The 18,488-nt window shown below is 44.8% G+C and overlaps 1 protein-coding gene across 1 annotated transcript in view; it reads right to left on the bottom strand.

Moving 5' to 3' along the window:
* Positions 1-18,488, bottom strand: part of LOC144679777 (peroxidasin homolog) — a 660,879-nt gene that overhangs the window by 106,278 nt on the left and 536,113 nt on the right. The window contains exons 16-17 of the mRNA XM_078540527.1: positions 13,989-14,146; positions 673-2,176 (exon numbers count right to left, since the gene is read on the bottom strand). Of these exons, the coding sequence (XP_078396653.1) occupies positions 673-2,176; positions 13,989-14,146 (1,662 nt within the window). The remainder of the gene's footprint in view (positions 1-672; positions 2,177-13,988; positions 14,147-18,488) is intronic.

The following is an 18,488-nucleotide window of genomic DNA, read 5'->3' as shown; positions in this document are numbered from 1 at the left end:
TTACTGAGTTTTTTTTTAAGTGGCACCCAAATAAAAGTGGATTTTGTCAGGGACATCTGCAAACTCTGCACAATTGATGCCGAAGTGCTTTGTAGAAAATAAATATCCCAAATTAGGGGCGGGATTTGCTGGTCCCACCTGCTGCGGGACCGAAAATTCCCTCCTGAAGTCAACGGTCCTTCAAACCACCCGTGACGAATTCCATGGTGGGCGGAACTGGAAAATCCCGCCTTAGGATGTATGTCATGTTGCAATTGTAACAAAACTACGGAGTAAATAATTTAAAAAGCAGTTTTAGGGCGGGATTTTCCGCACCCACCCGCTGCTGGGATCTTCCATTCCTGCTGCAAGTCAATGGACCTCTGGCTGGGGCGTCTCCTCGCCCGTAGCGGGGCTGGAAAATCCCAGCCTTGGTGTCTGTTAGTCCATTGTGCTGCAGATTTGCACATGGCATTTACACTAATCTGGCCCAACAACATTTTGACAGAGTCTGGAATGAGAAAAATATTCATTCCTTCAACTGGGACATTTGACTCTCATGAGTGAGAGTGCTCTCAACTTATTTACACAGCTTCAAACAAAAGGCATCTTCTTACATGTTTGAACATCTCTGTAAAGGAAACAACCTTTCCATTTCCTGCTTCTGTATTTTCACAGCAGGATGGCACTCACCTTCTAAGTTTGTCTCTAATTTGTGGATTCTTGATCTCATTTTGTAAGTCCTCAAAATTCCGAACAGTACTCATATTACAAAATACTCTGTAGTCCGGATATGGAGGAATGCCATGATCACGACCCCTCTGGATATTCATTGCTGCCAAGTCCAAAGCTACAGCATGAGCCATGGAAAAGAGCCTCTCCGTCAGTTCCAAATTGAGAACCTCCGAGGGGACTCGCATTTTCCCTGCAGAAGCAAAAAGGCCACGGAGAAGTGGATCGATACCCCCTTCTTGGATCAGTCTGAAGGGAGAGAAGAAAGCCTTGTGAAGAGGAAGGTGACCTTCTGGAATGGGTTGAAAAGAACTGTTCAGTCGCTGGAGAATCGGATTGATTAATGTGTGACCAAACCGAAAAGCTGCTGTGGCAAAAGCATTAAAAATTGCTCCATTCATATTTGGATTGTAGCTATTATATGGTCCTATCATTTTCATCCCCACATCTCCCAAGATTTTAGGGAGCCAGTGGTTATATGTGATGTGCTGCATCTGTGCTCCAACAATCTTTCGTGCTTCATGATAAACAGTGTCCCCATCCCAGTGAGGATTCAATCTCAGTAGTTCAGTGGCAATACGATTATGTTCTCGGAACCACAATGTATGCATGGCTGTCAGTGCAACGTGTTCATTCGCCCTATGATCTCCTGCAAGGAAGCAAGGAATTGGGCTTTCGTTCTCATCCTTCAAGCATTCTATAGGTTGGCCTGTGGCAAAAGGCAACATGTGTTTACCCGATCTTGGCACAACTTCACCTTCTTTTAACAGACCGCGTTGATTTGTAAGGTCTCTAATTTCCATGGAATCACGGTCTGTACTACCATATACATTAGACGCATCTATGTATGATGTTAGGTGATTAATCTGCTCTCTAGCATACACTGATTTCATCAGTAAGGAAGTCATACCGCTGCCACAAACTGGACTGGAGCGAACAAAAAACATGCACCTTGCATTGCTTACTCGAGGATCATTTTCTGGAATCATAATCGGAAAGCAAGGGGGATCATTATTACATGCGGAGCTGCAAGACTGTCCATCAGAAAACCGTGACATACTTAGAGCTGGCACTGTTAGGTCCAAATCATGGTCCAAAAATTGGCCCCACTGCATCAGAATATGTGTAAATCTGTCATCTGGAGTTATCGTCTCTGTTCCAATCATTGTGGTTGAAACAAGGCGAGGGAGAGGTAATGGATGGCCACTGTATAAACGATTGGATTCAGTACCTCTTGGGAGACTAAAACCATTTTCATAAACTGGCTTCAGAATTCTCTCAAATGCTGTGAGTGATGCCCCCCACATTGGATGCTGGAGATTGTTACACGTGCCATCGTGGCTTCGATACTTTTGGTGATAGCATATGTCTGAGCAATTTGGGAACCGCCTATGAGCAGTGCACCCAGAGAGATTGGCTATTAAGTCCAGATAATGTGGAGAAACAAGATCATTGTAGCGGAAGTCTGAAAAAAATAAAAGAACAAAGATGGTTAGCATAAACTACTCTGCCATGGAAATCAATTTCTCTCAATCATTCAGATATTTCCTTTCATTTGACCCAGTGCTTTCCTGCCTTTTAAAATGCAAACCTGTGCATGTAAGAAATGTGAAAGTTGCAAAATCAGCGCATTTCTTAAAAGTAGAAAATAATCCTAAATAAAAACAAATTGAATTCAGAAACAATATCTTACTCTAACTGGTTTTCCCATCAAGGGCAGCTATAAAGGCCCATAATGCCCAATACTTTCAATAGCAATTACTAACATATTCTGGAAGCTGTTTGGACACGGTTCTATTTCAAATGGTTGAATATTTTCCCTTTGGTATTATGCTGTCCAAGCTCACTTTCTAACCAGCAAACAAATCTGGTAACAATAAGCTGCTGATGTCATCATTTCTTAGTCCAACGCATGATCTAGGGTAGAAAGGAATCAGAGAACACTACAGAAAGGGAAGGCAAGCGCAACAGCTCAGTTCGCCCATCAGCTGATGCTGGCAATTCTAACCTGGCTGGAGCAGTTCACTGGAAGAAGTGGATCACTAAGCAGTGGAAATGCAAAGTATTTAAAATTATTGAAACGCACTTTTCCTTGAGAAATTCATATGAGAAGAATATTCAAAACAAAAATGTTAAATCCACATCTCTTAACAATTTACTCACACTGAGCCAAACGGCACTGGAACTAAACCACAAAACAATGTTAATCCCCTCTTTTCAAATCTCTTTGCTTAATTTATTTAAATTAACCAAAGTGCCTGGTGGAACTCATGAGATATGATTCTGGCACTAACTCAATGGTGACAATGTCGTCCAATTCTGCGACATAGATCATATCCCAAAAATCATTACAACCTATCTGTGTCAAGTTCCTGGTAAAACTATAGCATAATAGTATTCATAATAACTAATAATTTATTAGTCATCTGCCGATACATATCTCCAGAGTTTTCCCAGATGTTTCTGATAAGGAGTGTCTTTTGAAATGTAATGGTACAACGACATTGAGAAAACTAAAGCTATAAAATCTAATTGCAAACTTATGAACAGTTAATTGGTATCTTTTGCTCTATTTGCTATGTTCAGCAGAAACAAAGCTGGCATTCAGTACAAACAGATTCCCTGTAGACTTCCATTTGCTAACTTTAATAAATAGATGATCAAATAACCTACTATTCAATCATTTTATATTTGATTTAAAGAACTTTGATGAGAATGTTGAACAAGCTAACTTATAATTTCCTAAAAAATTACTTTCTCTTTGTATCATGCTAGGATAAATATCTGAAATAATCCAAAAACAACAATAGCACTTCTAATAGGTTTTCATTACTGACCGTGAGAATCACATTGAGTATATAAAGTGGTGCATTTCTGAAGGACAGTTCACCCACAGTGACCTGCAGAAAGGCACACTGCAATAAATCATTGTGTTGGTTTACATGCCATGAAAATCCTCTTGCCAAATCATGAGGCCATAGAAAACATTTGCTAATTGTGGGGAAAGTAAACCTTAGCAGTAACTGTTGTTTAAACACAGAACATTATGGTACCAGTTAGTTACTGCTATTAACTATTTCTCTCCCTACATCATTATCCAAAAATGCAAATCAAAATTAAACTTTCAACTCACCAGAGTTATGCCAGGATGCTAGCATCAACTGTCAGCAGAGCCATTAGCCACGGCTCTGTGACATCTCATTGCTGGCTTTCATGAAATGTATTAAAGGCCTAAGCACCTGGAAAAGAAGAGCAAAGTGAATGGCTGAATATTTTAGCCTGGAAGTTACGCAATAAAAATTGCATAAGTTGAACGTAATAATGGCGTGGGATGGGAGAAGCTGGAAAAGCAGCTAAAACCTAGATCTGTCAGGATGTTAGCCCCTCACCACGACCCCCCCAACCCCACCAGTAAAGAATTGCACTTACATTCGTGGAGGGGAGGCAATGGTGCTTCTTTTGCCCAACCTCTCATACATTGTGGGAGCAGTTTGAGGGAATTTCTAAATGTATTCTCAGACTGTCCTGAGAATTCTGGCAAATGTATAGGCATAGCAGCACTTGCATTTGCCGAGGCGAGTCAGACATCTGATTATGGGCCTAAAATTGGGCTTCAAGTAGAAATTTCGAACAGAAACCAATCCCATAAGGATCAATTGCTGTTACTCCAGATGCTAAATGGAGCTGAAAGGTAAATCCTGGCTCTTTTTCTTCAGTCTGATCTGGGACTGGAGTGAGCTACTCAGAGTCCTACTGCCTTCTTGGGACAAGTACTTGTATTGTGCTGCTACAGGAGAGGACAACTGCTCCCAATATTTAAATAATCCTGTCCTTGGAATATGAGATGTGATCGGGGAGAGGTGACAACAGCAGGCAGAAGCCTTTGGCACTTATGCTCAAAAGATGTTTCAAAATAAAAGAGTGATAACTTTAAAGTTGAAATAATTTGTAAGGGGTTATGAGAGAAAAAAAACCCCATAAAATAAATAAACCAAGGGAACTTGGAGCACAAACCAAAACAAACACCAGTTATTTCATTACACTTTAATACCCAGATACAAGACTTATGAGAATCCAACAGCAGACCAAATATTCAGCTGGTCAGATGAGCATAAAATAAAAAAATACTCTAGAGCAATAATGGGAGTAAAATTTTTCATAAGTAGATCCTCATAAGGAATGTATCCAAGGATAAATGTATAATGGCTTATAAGTGTTTTATTGGATCTCTGCTGCAGGTTAACCTTGCTGATTTGACAGGTATTTCTCTCATTAAATTCTTACCAATCATTTCAAATTTAAACTAATCCCTTCTGCCCATTCCAATTTTAACTAAACCTTCTTAAAAAAAAGCAGAAAAATTCAGCCATTTATTTTTTCTTCTTTTTCAGTTGATACTTAGTTTTCCTCCTGGGAGCCAGCAATGATATATCATCAAGCAACTGCCTTCCTGGATCGGATAACATTTGAAAGGAGATTCTAGACAAAACTTTCATTTGAATGGTGTTTTCAAGTTAAGTGGTTAAATAATATCAGTGAGATTACCTTAAACCTGAAGTTTAATCACACAGACTACACATTGGAAAACTGTATAACTTTCCAATTATATTAATTGAAAAAAACTCCCCTTTCTGATTTGATTTCAGAATTTATTTCTAATAATAAAACCAACCAACCACCGACTCACCAGACACTTTCCTTCCTGAAGAAAGGACCTATTCTTCACTTGCCATTCTCTTCAACTGAATAGTCAAATTTGGGAGATCACATGATTCAGAGTTGCAGGCCCACAAAACTGTGCCCTTCCATTTTGTGACAGGAAATATTGGCATAGTAATATGTTACCCTGCTGAAGTTTAATATTTCATAGCTGTGGGATTATCTAATTATGATACAAAAGAACTTTGCCCTTGGTGGGCGAGTGGGCCCCACCGGCTCGCCGAAACGGGGCCCGCCTCCATTTTGAGTGGGCGGGCCAATTAAGGCCCATCCGGCGGCCTGCCCGACAGGAAGCGCTTCCTGTGCCGGGGGGGAGGGAATCCCCAACTGTCATGGTGCGCTCTTTCACACATGCGTGCGAAAGAGCGCACTGCTCCCTGAGGCAAAGTCCTGTCTCAGGGAGATTACTGACAGGTCAGAAAAGTCAAAAAATAGGGAAATATTAAAATTATTAACACGTCCCCCTCATGTGACAATGTCACACGAGATGGGACATGTTAATGAGTAACACATAAAGTTTATTAAATTTTTAAAAAACGGACATGAAACTTCATCCCGCCAGTGGATGAAGTTTCATGAATAATCTGGAGCCCGCTGGGGCTCCTGCCCTGCCCGCCAGCCTTAAGCTTGGACGGGCAGGGTCTTTAACAAGGTTAATTGGCCTGTCAATGGCCTTAATTGGCCATTGACAGGTCGGCGGGCGGACAGCTGATTTCGCTGTCCACCCGCCTTCCTGAAGATTTAAATGGACTGGGATGATGTTGGTCATTTTCCCCTCGACGAGCGCAACCCACCCCCAAATCACCGAGGGGAAAATCCTCGTTATAAATTCATTAAAAAGTAAATGAGGACTTGCAATTATATAATGCCTTATCATGTCTCAGAGCAATTTACACAACTTACTTTTGAGATGGTTTTGCAAAACAAATACAGCAGCCAACTTGTAGATAGAAAGATTCCCCAAACAGCAATGAGATAGATGACCAAATGTCATGACCACTGCCGACGTTATTCATTGAGCAAGCCAAATCCCAGCGGGAAACTTCTCTTACTGATCATAACTTTTGTATTTTGAAAATGAGCGGAAAACTCCTCATCCCAGAAACATAGAATCTAGTAACACTTTTAGGATTTTAAAATTAGAAGATTTATTAACAGGAAGAAAAAACCCTTAAGCACACAAGATTTAAATTACACAGTTGAGCAGTCTTACAAAACATCCCCCCTGCACCCCCAAAACACACTTGGTTAAAATATACAAATAATCTACTTGGCAACAGCTCCCTCACAGATTATTAACCATAAAAATCCAGTAATGTTACCCAAGGCAAAACCTGCTGCTACTTTAATAAAGTATACCACGTAACTCCTCACTCTCTTCCACTCTGCTGTGGAACTGAAGGAAGTTCAGAAACCGACTGCTTTCTGAAAACAAAGGTCAGATTTTTTCATTCGGCGTGCAGGGGAAGGCCTGACATGGCGACACGTAAAATGACACTGAGTTGCAATGTTTTGTTTGGCGGGTGCACGCCAGAGTCAGCTGCATGCCCGCCGATATATAAACGGCCTATCAAAGCCATTAAGGCTCTAATTAAGGTTATTGTAAACATTGTTGGTGGGCAAGCGAAAAGGCCAAGTGGCCTTTGCACTTTTTAGGAAACCTCATCCACGGGCGGAAAGAGTTTCCTAAAGCTTTTATTAAATAAATAAATAAAAATTCATAAATATAAAAACATGTCCCATCTCATGTGACACAATAACATGTGGGGACATGTTTAAATAAATTTTTAAATCTTTTATTTAATAATTTCAGAAGCCCTTCAATCTCCCTGAGGAAGTTCCTTGCCTCAGTGAGACTGAAGCATTCTTTTGCACGCATGCACGAAGGGGTGCTGGCCCCGACTCTCCCTCCACCCCCCGCCTGCACAGGTAGCGCTGAGTGCTACCGCTCGCATCTTATGCTGGGCGGGCCTTAATTGGCCTGCCTGTGTACAATGGTGATGTGGAGTCGATCACGGGCAGAGATTGGCTCCATGACCGCCTCTGCCCACTCCCGGCGAGCCCGCCCGTCAACTGAAAAATTCTGCCCAAAGACTTCTCTGGCTTTAAACTGGATGGCTGCTTCAAATTCAAAACTTTTTCAGCACAAAGCTAGTCACAGGACATCTCGTCCAAACAGACAACACGACTCAACTAAACATTTTTCCTTAAATATCCTTTTGTCCTTTGATCTTAGACTCCATTGTTCCAAGCTTCTCTTTGAACTCAATTTTTCCAAAATATAAAAATCTTTCCTGTTTTGCTATTGCCTCCACTTTCAGGTAAAATAAAATGTAATAACCTCTCCTTGTTTACCTATGAAACCTTTGTAAGTTGTAAAAGTCCCTTAAACACCCTTTGAAATTTAACAGCTGAAAAGTCAAGTTCCTACTTATTTTATAATGCAAATTTCAAATCCAACCTATTTACTCACACCTTCACCATAGCCTTTCATTACAAATGCATCCGTTTAGCTCCTTTATCTTTCATCTCTCTGCTCCCACAGACATGCTGTCTTTACTAACCTTCCCCCAGTTTAATTACACATAAACCTACTCACTCATAGCCTTCTTTACAGAATGCCTCCATATTCCTAAATTTAAAAAATATCCACCTTCACACCAAATAGTTTGTTTTTGTGCTGTTGATTTGCAGAAGAATATTGACCATGCTATTAAAAAACTCCTGGCTCTTCTTTGAATAGTGCCATGGTTTAGTTCAACCTAAACTATTCATTGAGCCGAGCTAACAAATCATGTGCATTGGAAAATAAAAGCCATGAAGGTGAGTGCTAAGTGATTGTAAATTAAGAGGAAGCCAACAATGACCGAAAGACACTGGTTATAGAAAAAATAGACTTAACTAGGATTACAGAAGGAAACATAAGAAAAGCACCTGGGATAAAGTGCATATCCTCATATCCTAAGTTAAAGCCTATCCCATTGGAAAAATTAATACAATTGTGATTACAGAGAACACACACACACACACATACAGAAAAAAAGCTGTGAGGCAATATCACATTGAACATTATATTATGGGAATAGAGAAGACAAGACAAGGCCAGTAAAGGTAAATGTGGAACACAACTTAAAAGTAAATCATGGCAGTAGGATAAGGTGATGCAGGTAGAAGCTCATGAACAGCAAATTTAGAGCTGATGTCAGAAAGTTCTTCACACAAAAGGAATAATTTTAAATTTTATTGCTGCGAAAAAGAATTGTGTGAGGTATACAATAGGTTGCCAACTCGCTATCATTTTACACCTGGTGATAAAATGTAAAATGGCACCTAACGAGTGATAAACATGGGGAATGGAATTTTCGGTAAGTCTTTTAGATTATTTGAGAAAAGAATTGCTGTGATCAGGGATTGTAGGGGGAGAATATCCCCCCTGTTGAGGGGTTGTGCAGGGGCGGCAGGGGGCGGGCACAGACCCAATCGGCGCCCCTGATCGGGTCCGCACCGTCATTTCATGTGGGCGGGACAATTAAGGCCCGCTCAGCTTGCTGTGTATCCGGATGTGCTGTGTGCTCCCTGTGTGGGCGGTGGGGGGGTGGGGGGGATGGGGGGCAGTTCCCTGAGTCGGGGCCTGCCCATGGAGATTAGTGTAAGGGTAGAATTTTCCCCATATCGTGTGGGAGCGGGTGCTGGTGCTCGCGGTCCCAATCGCCGGCGGCGATTGGGTCCATGCCGCCATTTTGCACGGACAGGCCAATTAAGGCCCGCCCAGCGTGTTTGGTGACTCCCGGGGATGGCGGGAGGGGGCGGGCGCAGGCAGAACGACAATCGCCGCCGGGTTCAATGGCGGCCCGGCAGCCTGTTTAAAGGCCAAGCTGCAGCCGCACCAAGGCTATTGTACATGGCCAAAGGTCAGGGGCAAGGCACATCTAAAACAACCATGCAGGAGGCTAGGGCGGGTGGCCAGTGTACACCCAGGTTTTCTGATGAGCGCCTTGCTGCCCTCCTCGAGGAGGTGGCAGCACGGCGGGATGTGCTTGACCCCGAGGACGGGAGGTGGAGGCCACCCCACTTGACGAAGCGTGCATGGGAAGAGGTTGCGGAGGTCGTGAGCTCCCACAATGTGGTGTGGCGCTCATGGACCCAGTGCCGCAAGCGCTTCAGCGACCTGCTGCACACGGGAAGGGTGAGTAGCAGGCTGGCATCATTCACTTCACTCTTCATGTAAGCTTCTCCCCAGCTGGCGCCCCACCCATGTCTGAGTGGCCTGAATGCAATGAATCATTGACGGCATGTGTCCTTAGCTGGGCGAGCCAGCAGATATTCCCTATGCGTTCGTGAGCCTGAGAGGGTAGTGATGAGATGGGTTCTGCACCCGCAGCATGTGGTGGACTGACACCCACGTGACTGTGGTGGGGGAAACCTGGAGGATCTGCACTCAGGCGCAGTGCTCGAACTCCAGGACATGTGGAAGTCAGGGTGATGACATGGTGGGAGGGGATCTTCAAGGTGGCGTGGCACAGATGGATCTGCTGCCCTCTGAGCTCCACATCATTGTGCCTCCTTGCAACAGCTGGTACAACTGTGTGCTCCCAACTGTGATGAAGGCAGCATGTGGGCGGTGGCGGGGGGAGGTGGGGGAAAGGACACATCTGGCATGTTTGTGGTGTGGCCACCAGCATGCACTGCACCCCTGCAATGGTCAACTGGGCTTGGGGTGGGCCAGCCGCCAGGAGATTTACGGTGCATTTATCGCTTATCAATGCTATTTTTTCATTTACCGGAGAAGAATTCTCATAACAACGCCGAGCGGCTGAGGACTGGTGGTGGGCCAGGTCAGATTTTGATGCTGAACCACTTTGAGCAGGAGGCCCTCGGCTTGGAGAGATGCCATGCGCCCAGGTCCACCGGAGCTGGAGAGGCTGGGGTTCCACGGGCTGGTATGTGTGCCCAGCACTCACATCACCAGTAGTCTCCCAACATCCACGCCATTGCTGATTGTTCAGTGAGTGATGTTACCAACATGGCTTGCCCAGTGCGTGTGGAATGATGAGCGCATGATGATCCGGGGGACAGGCATGTACATTGACATTGCTCGCAGGCCAACTGATCGAATGTCCTTACTCTTCCTTTCAGCATCAGCGGCGCAGGGCCGGGACCCGGAGCAGCAGGGCCCCCTCTGACACCTGAGGGGCATGAAGTTGCACCATCAGAAGCGTCACACCATCTCTGCCAGGCAGGCACCAGCGCAGATACTGGCACCTCAGTGGGCATCATATCTTCGGCTAGTGTCCTGGGTCACAGCAGTGAGGGCAGCTAGAACAGCTGGTGGAGACAGAGAGTGCCGATGGCGCCGGCAGTCAGAGGACTGCAGGGGCCCAGGCACATGCTCAGTCTGTCGCTGATGATGAGCCTCTGCAGTCATCGGCGATGCAGCCAAGTGCTGACTTATGGCCAGGTGTGCGGGACCATCTGGTGGAGATACATGAGGTTCTGCTTGGCTTGGTGTCAGTGGTGGAGGAGTCTACGCGGACTATCGCCGATGCATTGAGCATCATGGCTGAGCGCCAAATTTCCTCCGTGGAGAGATTGGCGACTCTCATGGAGAGGCAGCTCCAGGGACAGGATCAGGGGTTGTGGTTGTGCTTGGACCGGCAATCCCTCACATTGACCTCGTCTGGTCAATGCCCGTGTGGGCGGTGGTTTGGCCACCAGGTATCCCACCTCGCTACCCATCCATCTATGGTGAACAGGGAGGGCCGAATGGAACTCACATCGGTGGAGCAGCTGCCTGTCATCTCTGCTGGCTCCTCTCAGGGTGCTCTGGATGAGGGCGGCAACTTCTCCGCCCCTGTGCCAGTGACCACAGCCTTTGACAGTTATGTGGGTGCATAGCCAACTCGGCTGCGTGCCTACCGAACTGAAAATCTAAATGATGTGTGGTGATGTCGGGACACACGCCCAACGTCACCGCGCATCATTTTATGCGTTGGCGAGTGTGCCCCACCCCCACTCACCGACCCAAAAATTCTGGCCTAGGTTTTTTTTTGGATGGATGACTCAGGATGAGTTGAGTGGGTGCCTTAGCTCTACCTGAAATAGTTTGGTTTTCACTTCAGCACAAATGTTTGATATTTGCAGAATATAATTTTTAACATAACTTCAGAGGAGGTTCAAACATTAATGACCAACAAACACCAAGAACAGAAATTTTCGGTCGGAGGGAAGGTGCGCTCCCAACCGAGTGTGAAATGATGCCCATTGACGTTGGCTGAGCGTGCCGACGTCAACAAGCAGTCACGTGATAGTTCGGCCAGCGGGCGCGCGCCGGAGTCAGCGGTGTGCCCGCCGACAATTAAAAGGCCTGTTTGGGCCTTCAATAATCAAATAAGCTAAATCTTTTGCTGCCCGTCCAACCTAATGGCCTTTGCATTTTTTTGAAAACCTCATCCACGGGCGAGATGAGGTTTCCAAAAGCAAATAAAAGTAAAAAAAAAGGTTTGCAATTGAATTAATAACATGTCCCTGCTCATGTGACAGAGTCACATGAGGGGACATGTTTTATTACATTTTTATTTTCATTATTATATTTTGTTATATCTCTTCCTCTCCTTGAGGCAGCCCCCTGCCTCAGGAAGATTATGCAGTGCTCACTCGCGCGCATGCGCAAAGTTCATGCTCGGCCCACTCACCCACCTCCCCCTCCCCCTGCCCCCCCACAGGCAGCGCTCAGCGCTGCCACTTGCATTTCACGCTGGGCAGACCTTAATTGGCCCGCCAGCATGAAATTGTGGTGCGGTGTGGTGCTGATCGCGGGTGGTGGTAGGCTTCCCGACCGCCCCAAACAACCCCCACCAAGACCAAAATTCTGCCCTAAGGGTGAGATTTTCCGGCCCCACCCGCCGCCAAGGTCATCCAGTGCCGCCAAAAGTCAATGGGCTTTTGGCTAGTCTGCCGAATCTCCCCCAGCGTGTCCCGCCATGGCAGGGCCAGAAAATCCTGGCCGAAATGTTGTTTTAGGGTAGGAAACAAATGCTGGCCTTGCCAGCGATGCCCACATCTCATGAGAAAATTTGAAAAATGATAATTGTAAACATGAAGTAACCCTCATAGGTCTTGGTTTTAACGCTTTTCAACATTTTACCTCAGTTTGGTAACCTATGGCTATTTTGGTTTGGATTTTGTGGTACTAATGATGGCAAAACCGTTGCTGCTATTACTGCACTAAAATTGACAGCAACTTTGAGAGCCTACATAGGCACAGAAAACGGTGTAAGTACAGAAGTTGCAGCCTGTGAGAGTTTTGCAGAGAACGCACTTTTGAGGTCCCCAGACCGCAAACAATGGGAAATCTTTGAACTGACGAGAACTTACAGGCTTAAACTGGCAGTCCTACTATAAAAATACTTCAAAAAGTTACACCTTCTTGAACAAGGCATAACTGGGTTTTTAATGGTGTGCAAAGTTATTGTTAAATACTGTAACTGACCCAGGAAAACTAATTTTATATTCGTGAAATGTTAAGTTTGTCCATTATTATTAAAATTCCACATATTTCTTCAAATGATATTTTTAAAGCTTGTTTATTCTTGTTTTAGCTTCCATCTTAAATCAATCATAATCATTTATTTTGCTATATTACATTTTGATTTAAAAGTGAAGGGATTCAGTGCCTTTAATTTCCTGGTTTGTTGTCTGTGAGAATATTCAATCTGATTAGGTACTAACCATGCTGTCCGACATGAATATAAAAGCAAAATACTGCAGGTGCTGGAAATCTGAAACAAAAACAAAAATTGCTGGAAAAGCTCAGCAGGTCTGACAACTTCTGCGGAGAGAAAGACAGAGTTAATGTTTCGAGTCCGTATGACTCTTGTTTTCTGCCTGTCGGGCGGGCGGGCCCAACCCAATCTCCGGCGGGTGGGGGAGCCGATCCCCACCGGAGAAGCGGGCCCTGCCGCCATTTTACGTGGGCGGGCCAATTAACAATTGGCCATTGACAGGTCAGCGGACCCGCAGCTGATTTTGCTGCGCTCCCGCCTTCCCGAAAATTTAAATGGGGCGGGATGGCGTTGGGGATTCCGCCCGACATCATCCCGCATCATTTTACGCCTCAGTGAGCGGGCCGTAAAACATCAAATCAATATCGTCCGTACGAGATGTTCCAAATGCAGAAAAACTGGCGAGTACCACTCCATTGCCTGCCATTATGGCAAATGCAAGAGGGCGCCCTGCCCTTCACAAAGAAAAGAGAACTCTCCCCGGGGCTCCCGCCGGCTTCTCCGGGATCATTTGCGTTACCTGCTTGCCGACGGCAAAATTCTGCCCCATGAGTTTTTCCAGCAATTTTTGTTTCTGTCCGACATGAATGTTGCTGAATGTCTGGACACCCCTTGAGTTAAGCCAAATTTAAACCATGATCAGGAAAATTGAAGTCTATGCCACAGATATTGCTGGACCATTGTGGGCAGCTTTCCTTGTGGTCAGCAGTGGGCAACACTGCCTCATTGCTGACCACAAAATCTGGGCCTATGTTTCTCTTTTGACTTGGACCATACCTATGTCATTGAAGTCCACAGTTAATCCTTGCTTGACATGGTTCTGTATCAGCTGCAAGGTCCGCTCAAAGATTTCTCCTGCTCTTGCTGTCTCCACAGTAAAGGGATCGCGTGGATAGCGGAACAAAGCCAGCAGGTCAGTTGGACTAAGTGGGCTTCTAGAAAGAAAATGTACAAGTCAAGCAGAGTTCCAATGTAATGCAAATAGACCTGTTTAATTGTTCATGATATTCAGACCATATAACACAAGCCAGTCCCATGTCCAACACCTGTGAGAAACATAAAGCACGTTTAGACCATGAAACATAACATCTTTAACTAGTGGTCATGTTTACACAACTTGAACATAGAACACATTTCAACTGAAGTACTATCACCCGTGACAACCCCTCATGTTTATAGTGCTGCTTGTGAGCGCTGTGTCTTGGTGCCCCCCTCAACCCCCCTCGCTGGCAGCGTCATTAGAGGCAGCCTGCTGACTGTGATGTCCTGTTGGCCCTGATGACCTTGATGGATATCCTCTGGCCTCTGGCGGAGCCTATGCTTTCCTGGGAGGGAGTGTCCAGCACCCTTCAGTTGTCGCGGCCTCATCAGATGCCACAGCCACTGGCAGAGGGGTGGAGGAGCTGCTGCCCTCATTCAGAGTGCCCTGAGAGGAGCCCGCAGATGCGACATGCAACTGGTCCGCCAGCATGAGGTTGGTTTGAACCTCCCTGCTCACCATAGATAGAAGGGTACCTAGCAGACTGACTAGGTGCCTTATCCATCTCACACTGGCAGTGACCTGCTGAGGCCATTGCCACTGTATGGGATTGCAGGTCCAAGCGCATCCCCAGAAACCCTTGATTCTGTTTCTGAAGCTGTCTCTCCATGAGAGTTGCCATTCTCTCAATTGTGGAGGCTGTGCACTCAGAGCTTCGGGTTAATGCAGTGCTCACGCTCTGCACGATTCCTCTAAGACAGACACCATGCCATCTGCTATCCTCAACTCTCGGGACCTTACCATTGACGTTCCCTGTATAACTTTAACTCCCCACCATCATGCTTGAACTACTATCTGTGGATACTGACCTTCCTTGCGTAGCCCAGCTTGCTCCCTCTGTCTGCCACAAACCTTTATAGGGCTGCCACCTTCCTCCCTCCCTTGGTTAGCCCATGCCCTTTTCTCCTTTCACAGCTTCCACTCAATCGCAATACATCAATACATCCTCTCCCCTAGTTAAACAAAGCTCCCCTTCCAAGAAAAGCAGCCCATACTCAGTCAGAACTTCCAACTTTAAACCTGTCCTTTGATCTGAAAAGTATACGGATACTTTAAGACCTTCCCTTGTTTATCAGTTGTTTTCAAGCCCTTTGTTGATCTAGGAAACTTGAATGAATAATTTCTATCTCTCATGGGGACAGCTACAATCTTACCAGGCTCACTGGCTCTATTATGAAGCTAACTCTAATCCTTTAAGTAAACACAGACCATCATTTTAATTGTATTTATCTTATGGGTGTTTAGCAGTTTCTCAAACCCAGGTTTTTCCATTTTTTATTTATTCATTTATGGGATGTGGGGATTCCAATTTCATTCCCAAAACTAAAATTTATACTCCTAAAACATTTGAGCCATAAAAATAGATTTCATAACAAATGAAAAGAGACTAGAAACAAACTTTCAAATGTGAAGAGGTTGATGAGTGTATTTATAAGTAGAAGATTGATCTAAAATCTTTTGACACCCAAGTGCTTAACTCATAATACTTTTCTTACATAAGAATTTAAAAGATAGAAGCAGGAGTTGACCATACAGCCCCTCAACAACTATTCAATAAAATCACGGCTGATCTTAAACCTCAGCTCATCATCAAACCCCTTAGAGTCCAAAAATATCAATCTCAGCCTTGAATATACTCAATAACTGAGCACCTACATCCCTCTGTGGTAGAGAATTCCAGAGATTAAAAATCAACACCCCCTCTAATTTTTGTTAATGGAACACATCGGCGATTTATTTAAGTGCGACCAGGCATGTGTGGTAACTTAAAGTGATGACTTTTGCGTGACCTGCACAGAAACTTTCAGGTTCCTGTGTGGCCATACAGCTTAGAAGGAACATTATTAACAACATTTTGAGTGAATAAATTGCTCCTCATCTAAGTCCAACGGTTCTTTTATTCTGAGTTCCTTTATTCTGAAACTCTGACCCCTAGTTCTAGACACTCCCCCAGTGGTGGCCAGATGAGGCACTTAAGTAGGCATTAATTGCCCACTTGGTCGTCCACGAGCCTTCCCACCATGGACTTAATTTGGGAAGAAGTCAGAGGCAGTGGGGTCCCCACCCACCACCCTCTTACCCAATAAAATATCCCCCCAGCTCCAAACTCACCTCAGGAGAGGGCATCAAATTCCGCTCTCTTTGTGCCCAAATCATAGCTTACTTTCCCATCTGGCTTTGTATCATCAGCAAACTTAGACACATTAAACTTAGTCCCTTCATCTAAGTCATTAATATAGATTGTAAAATACTGAACACCAGCAATGATCCTTGCGGCACCTCACTCGTACAGCCTGCCAACCTGAAAACGACCCATTTATCCCTACCCTCTTCTTCCTCTCTTTTAACTAATTCCTTATACATGCTAATATATTACCCCAACCTCATGAGTTCTCATCTTTCATGTGACACCTTATCAAATGCCTTTTGAAAATCTAAATTTATCATAATCACTGACCCCCCTCCATCTATCCTGCTGGTTACATCTTCAAAATATTCCAATAGATTTGGCAAACACGATTTCTGTTTCATAAAACCATGTTGACTCTGCCTAATATTGTGATTTTCTAAGTGCCCTGAACCACTTCCTAAACAATGGATTCCAGCATCTTCCTGATGACTGATGCCAGGCCAAATGGCCTGAAGTTCATTTTCTCTTTTCTTGAACAGCAGTGTTACATTTGCATAATTAGAGGGTTTCCTTACTTCACTGCCTTTAGCAGAACTGCTGGAAGGCTGCTGCTTCTCATGTGTGGACTCTTGAGGTGACTGGTCCAGACGTTCAATCATGGTGGTGAAATCCCATGACAGGGATTCCAATACCTAAAATAACTGAGAGTGACCAGCTCCACACTGCCGCATATCAGCTTTTACTGAGGCAAACTGGCCCAACTATTTTTCTGGGGTTATACTGGGTATTGGTCGAGAGAATGGTCAGGGGGAAAACATGCTGACATCCTGAGAGAGGGCAGCACATGCGACTTCAGCTGCAACACTGCCAATTACCATGCGACTGGGACTCACCACTTCCACTGATATGCAGGAGGACAGACTGCAGAAGCTGAATTATTCCTTAAAAGCCCGTATCCATTTCCTCTGCCAATCTCTTGGTGAACACCTGCATATCCAAGGCGGAAAACAGTTTGGAGCTTGGAGTCTGCATGGCAGCCATTTGAGCTTGCACGAGCGTGTGTGAACATGAACTTGCGTTGTAAGGTCCAGTTGTAATGCCCCTGGAGGTGGCCACGTTCGCCGAGGTAAACTGATGTCAAATCAGATGACACCAAGAAGGCTGGTAGCAGATCTGTCTGCACATTCAGCCATGTTGGTGAAAGCCCTTAGCAGGATTTCCAATACTTGAAATAACTGCTTGTGTGAAGCAAACACTTTACTTCTTATTGCCAGATACCTGTAGACTTCATGTGTGTCCTCCTCAGCAGGGCAGGGAGAGGACTTTGCTCCTCTACTATTCTGTCCCTGCCACCTGTCACCTGCTCATTCACACTACTGCTAGAATCACTACTATATGCAGACCCCTCTACCTCCATCTCTAACCCAGTCAAGATGCCAATATCTGTGCTGGTGCTTGGAAACGATGGGACGCATGACAATGCTTCTTTAGAAATATTCTTCTCAAAAGTCTTCTTTTTTCAGGGGCCTTAGGCTGTTGAGAAGGACCTAGAGAAAAAAACTGACTTCAGCTACAAAGGAAGGTGCTGATTGATGAGTAGCTGTTGAGTTTTTTTTAAATAAATGTTTAAATAAGCCTTTAGTTTATTTCTGTTAAGTTAATAAATAAAAACATGGCAGGTCACCTCAGTCCTGTGAAATGCACATCCTGCTCTGTGTGAATACTCTAGGATGCTTCTTGCATCCTGAATCCACAGGTGCAGGAAGTGTCATCAGCTGGAGGAGCTTGAATTCCAGGACTTAGACCATAAGACCATAAGACGGAGGAGCAGAAGTAAGCCATACGGCCCATCGAGTATGCTCAGCCATTCAATGAGATCATGGCTGATCTGATATTCCTCAACTCGACTTTCCTGCCTTTTCCCCATAACCCTTGATTCCCTTATGGATTAAAAATCTGTCTATCTCAGCCATGAATATACTTAACAACCCAGCCTCTACAGCCCTCTGCGGTAAAGAATTCCACAGATTGACTACCCTCTGAGAGAAGAAATTCCTCCTCATCTCTGTTTTAAATGGGCGCCCCCTTACTCTGAGATTATGCCCTC

The sequence above is a fragment of the Cetorhinus maximus genome, chromosome 4, assembly GCF_964194155.1.
Source record: "Cetorhinus maximus chromosome 4, sCetMax3.hap1.1, whole genome shotgun sequence".
NCBI classification, from domain to species: Eukaryota; Metazoa; Chordata; class Chondrichthyes; order Lamniformes; family Cetorhinidae; genus Cetorhinus; species Cetorhinus maximus.
This window is presented reverse-complemented; position numbering and strand designations above follow the sequence as displayed.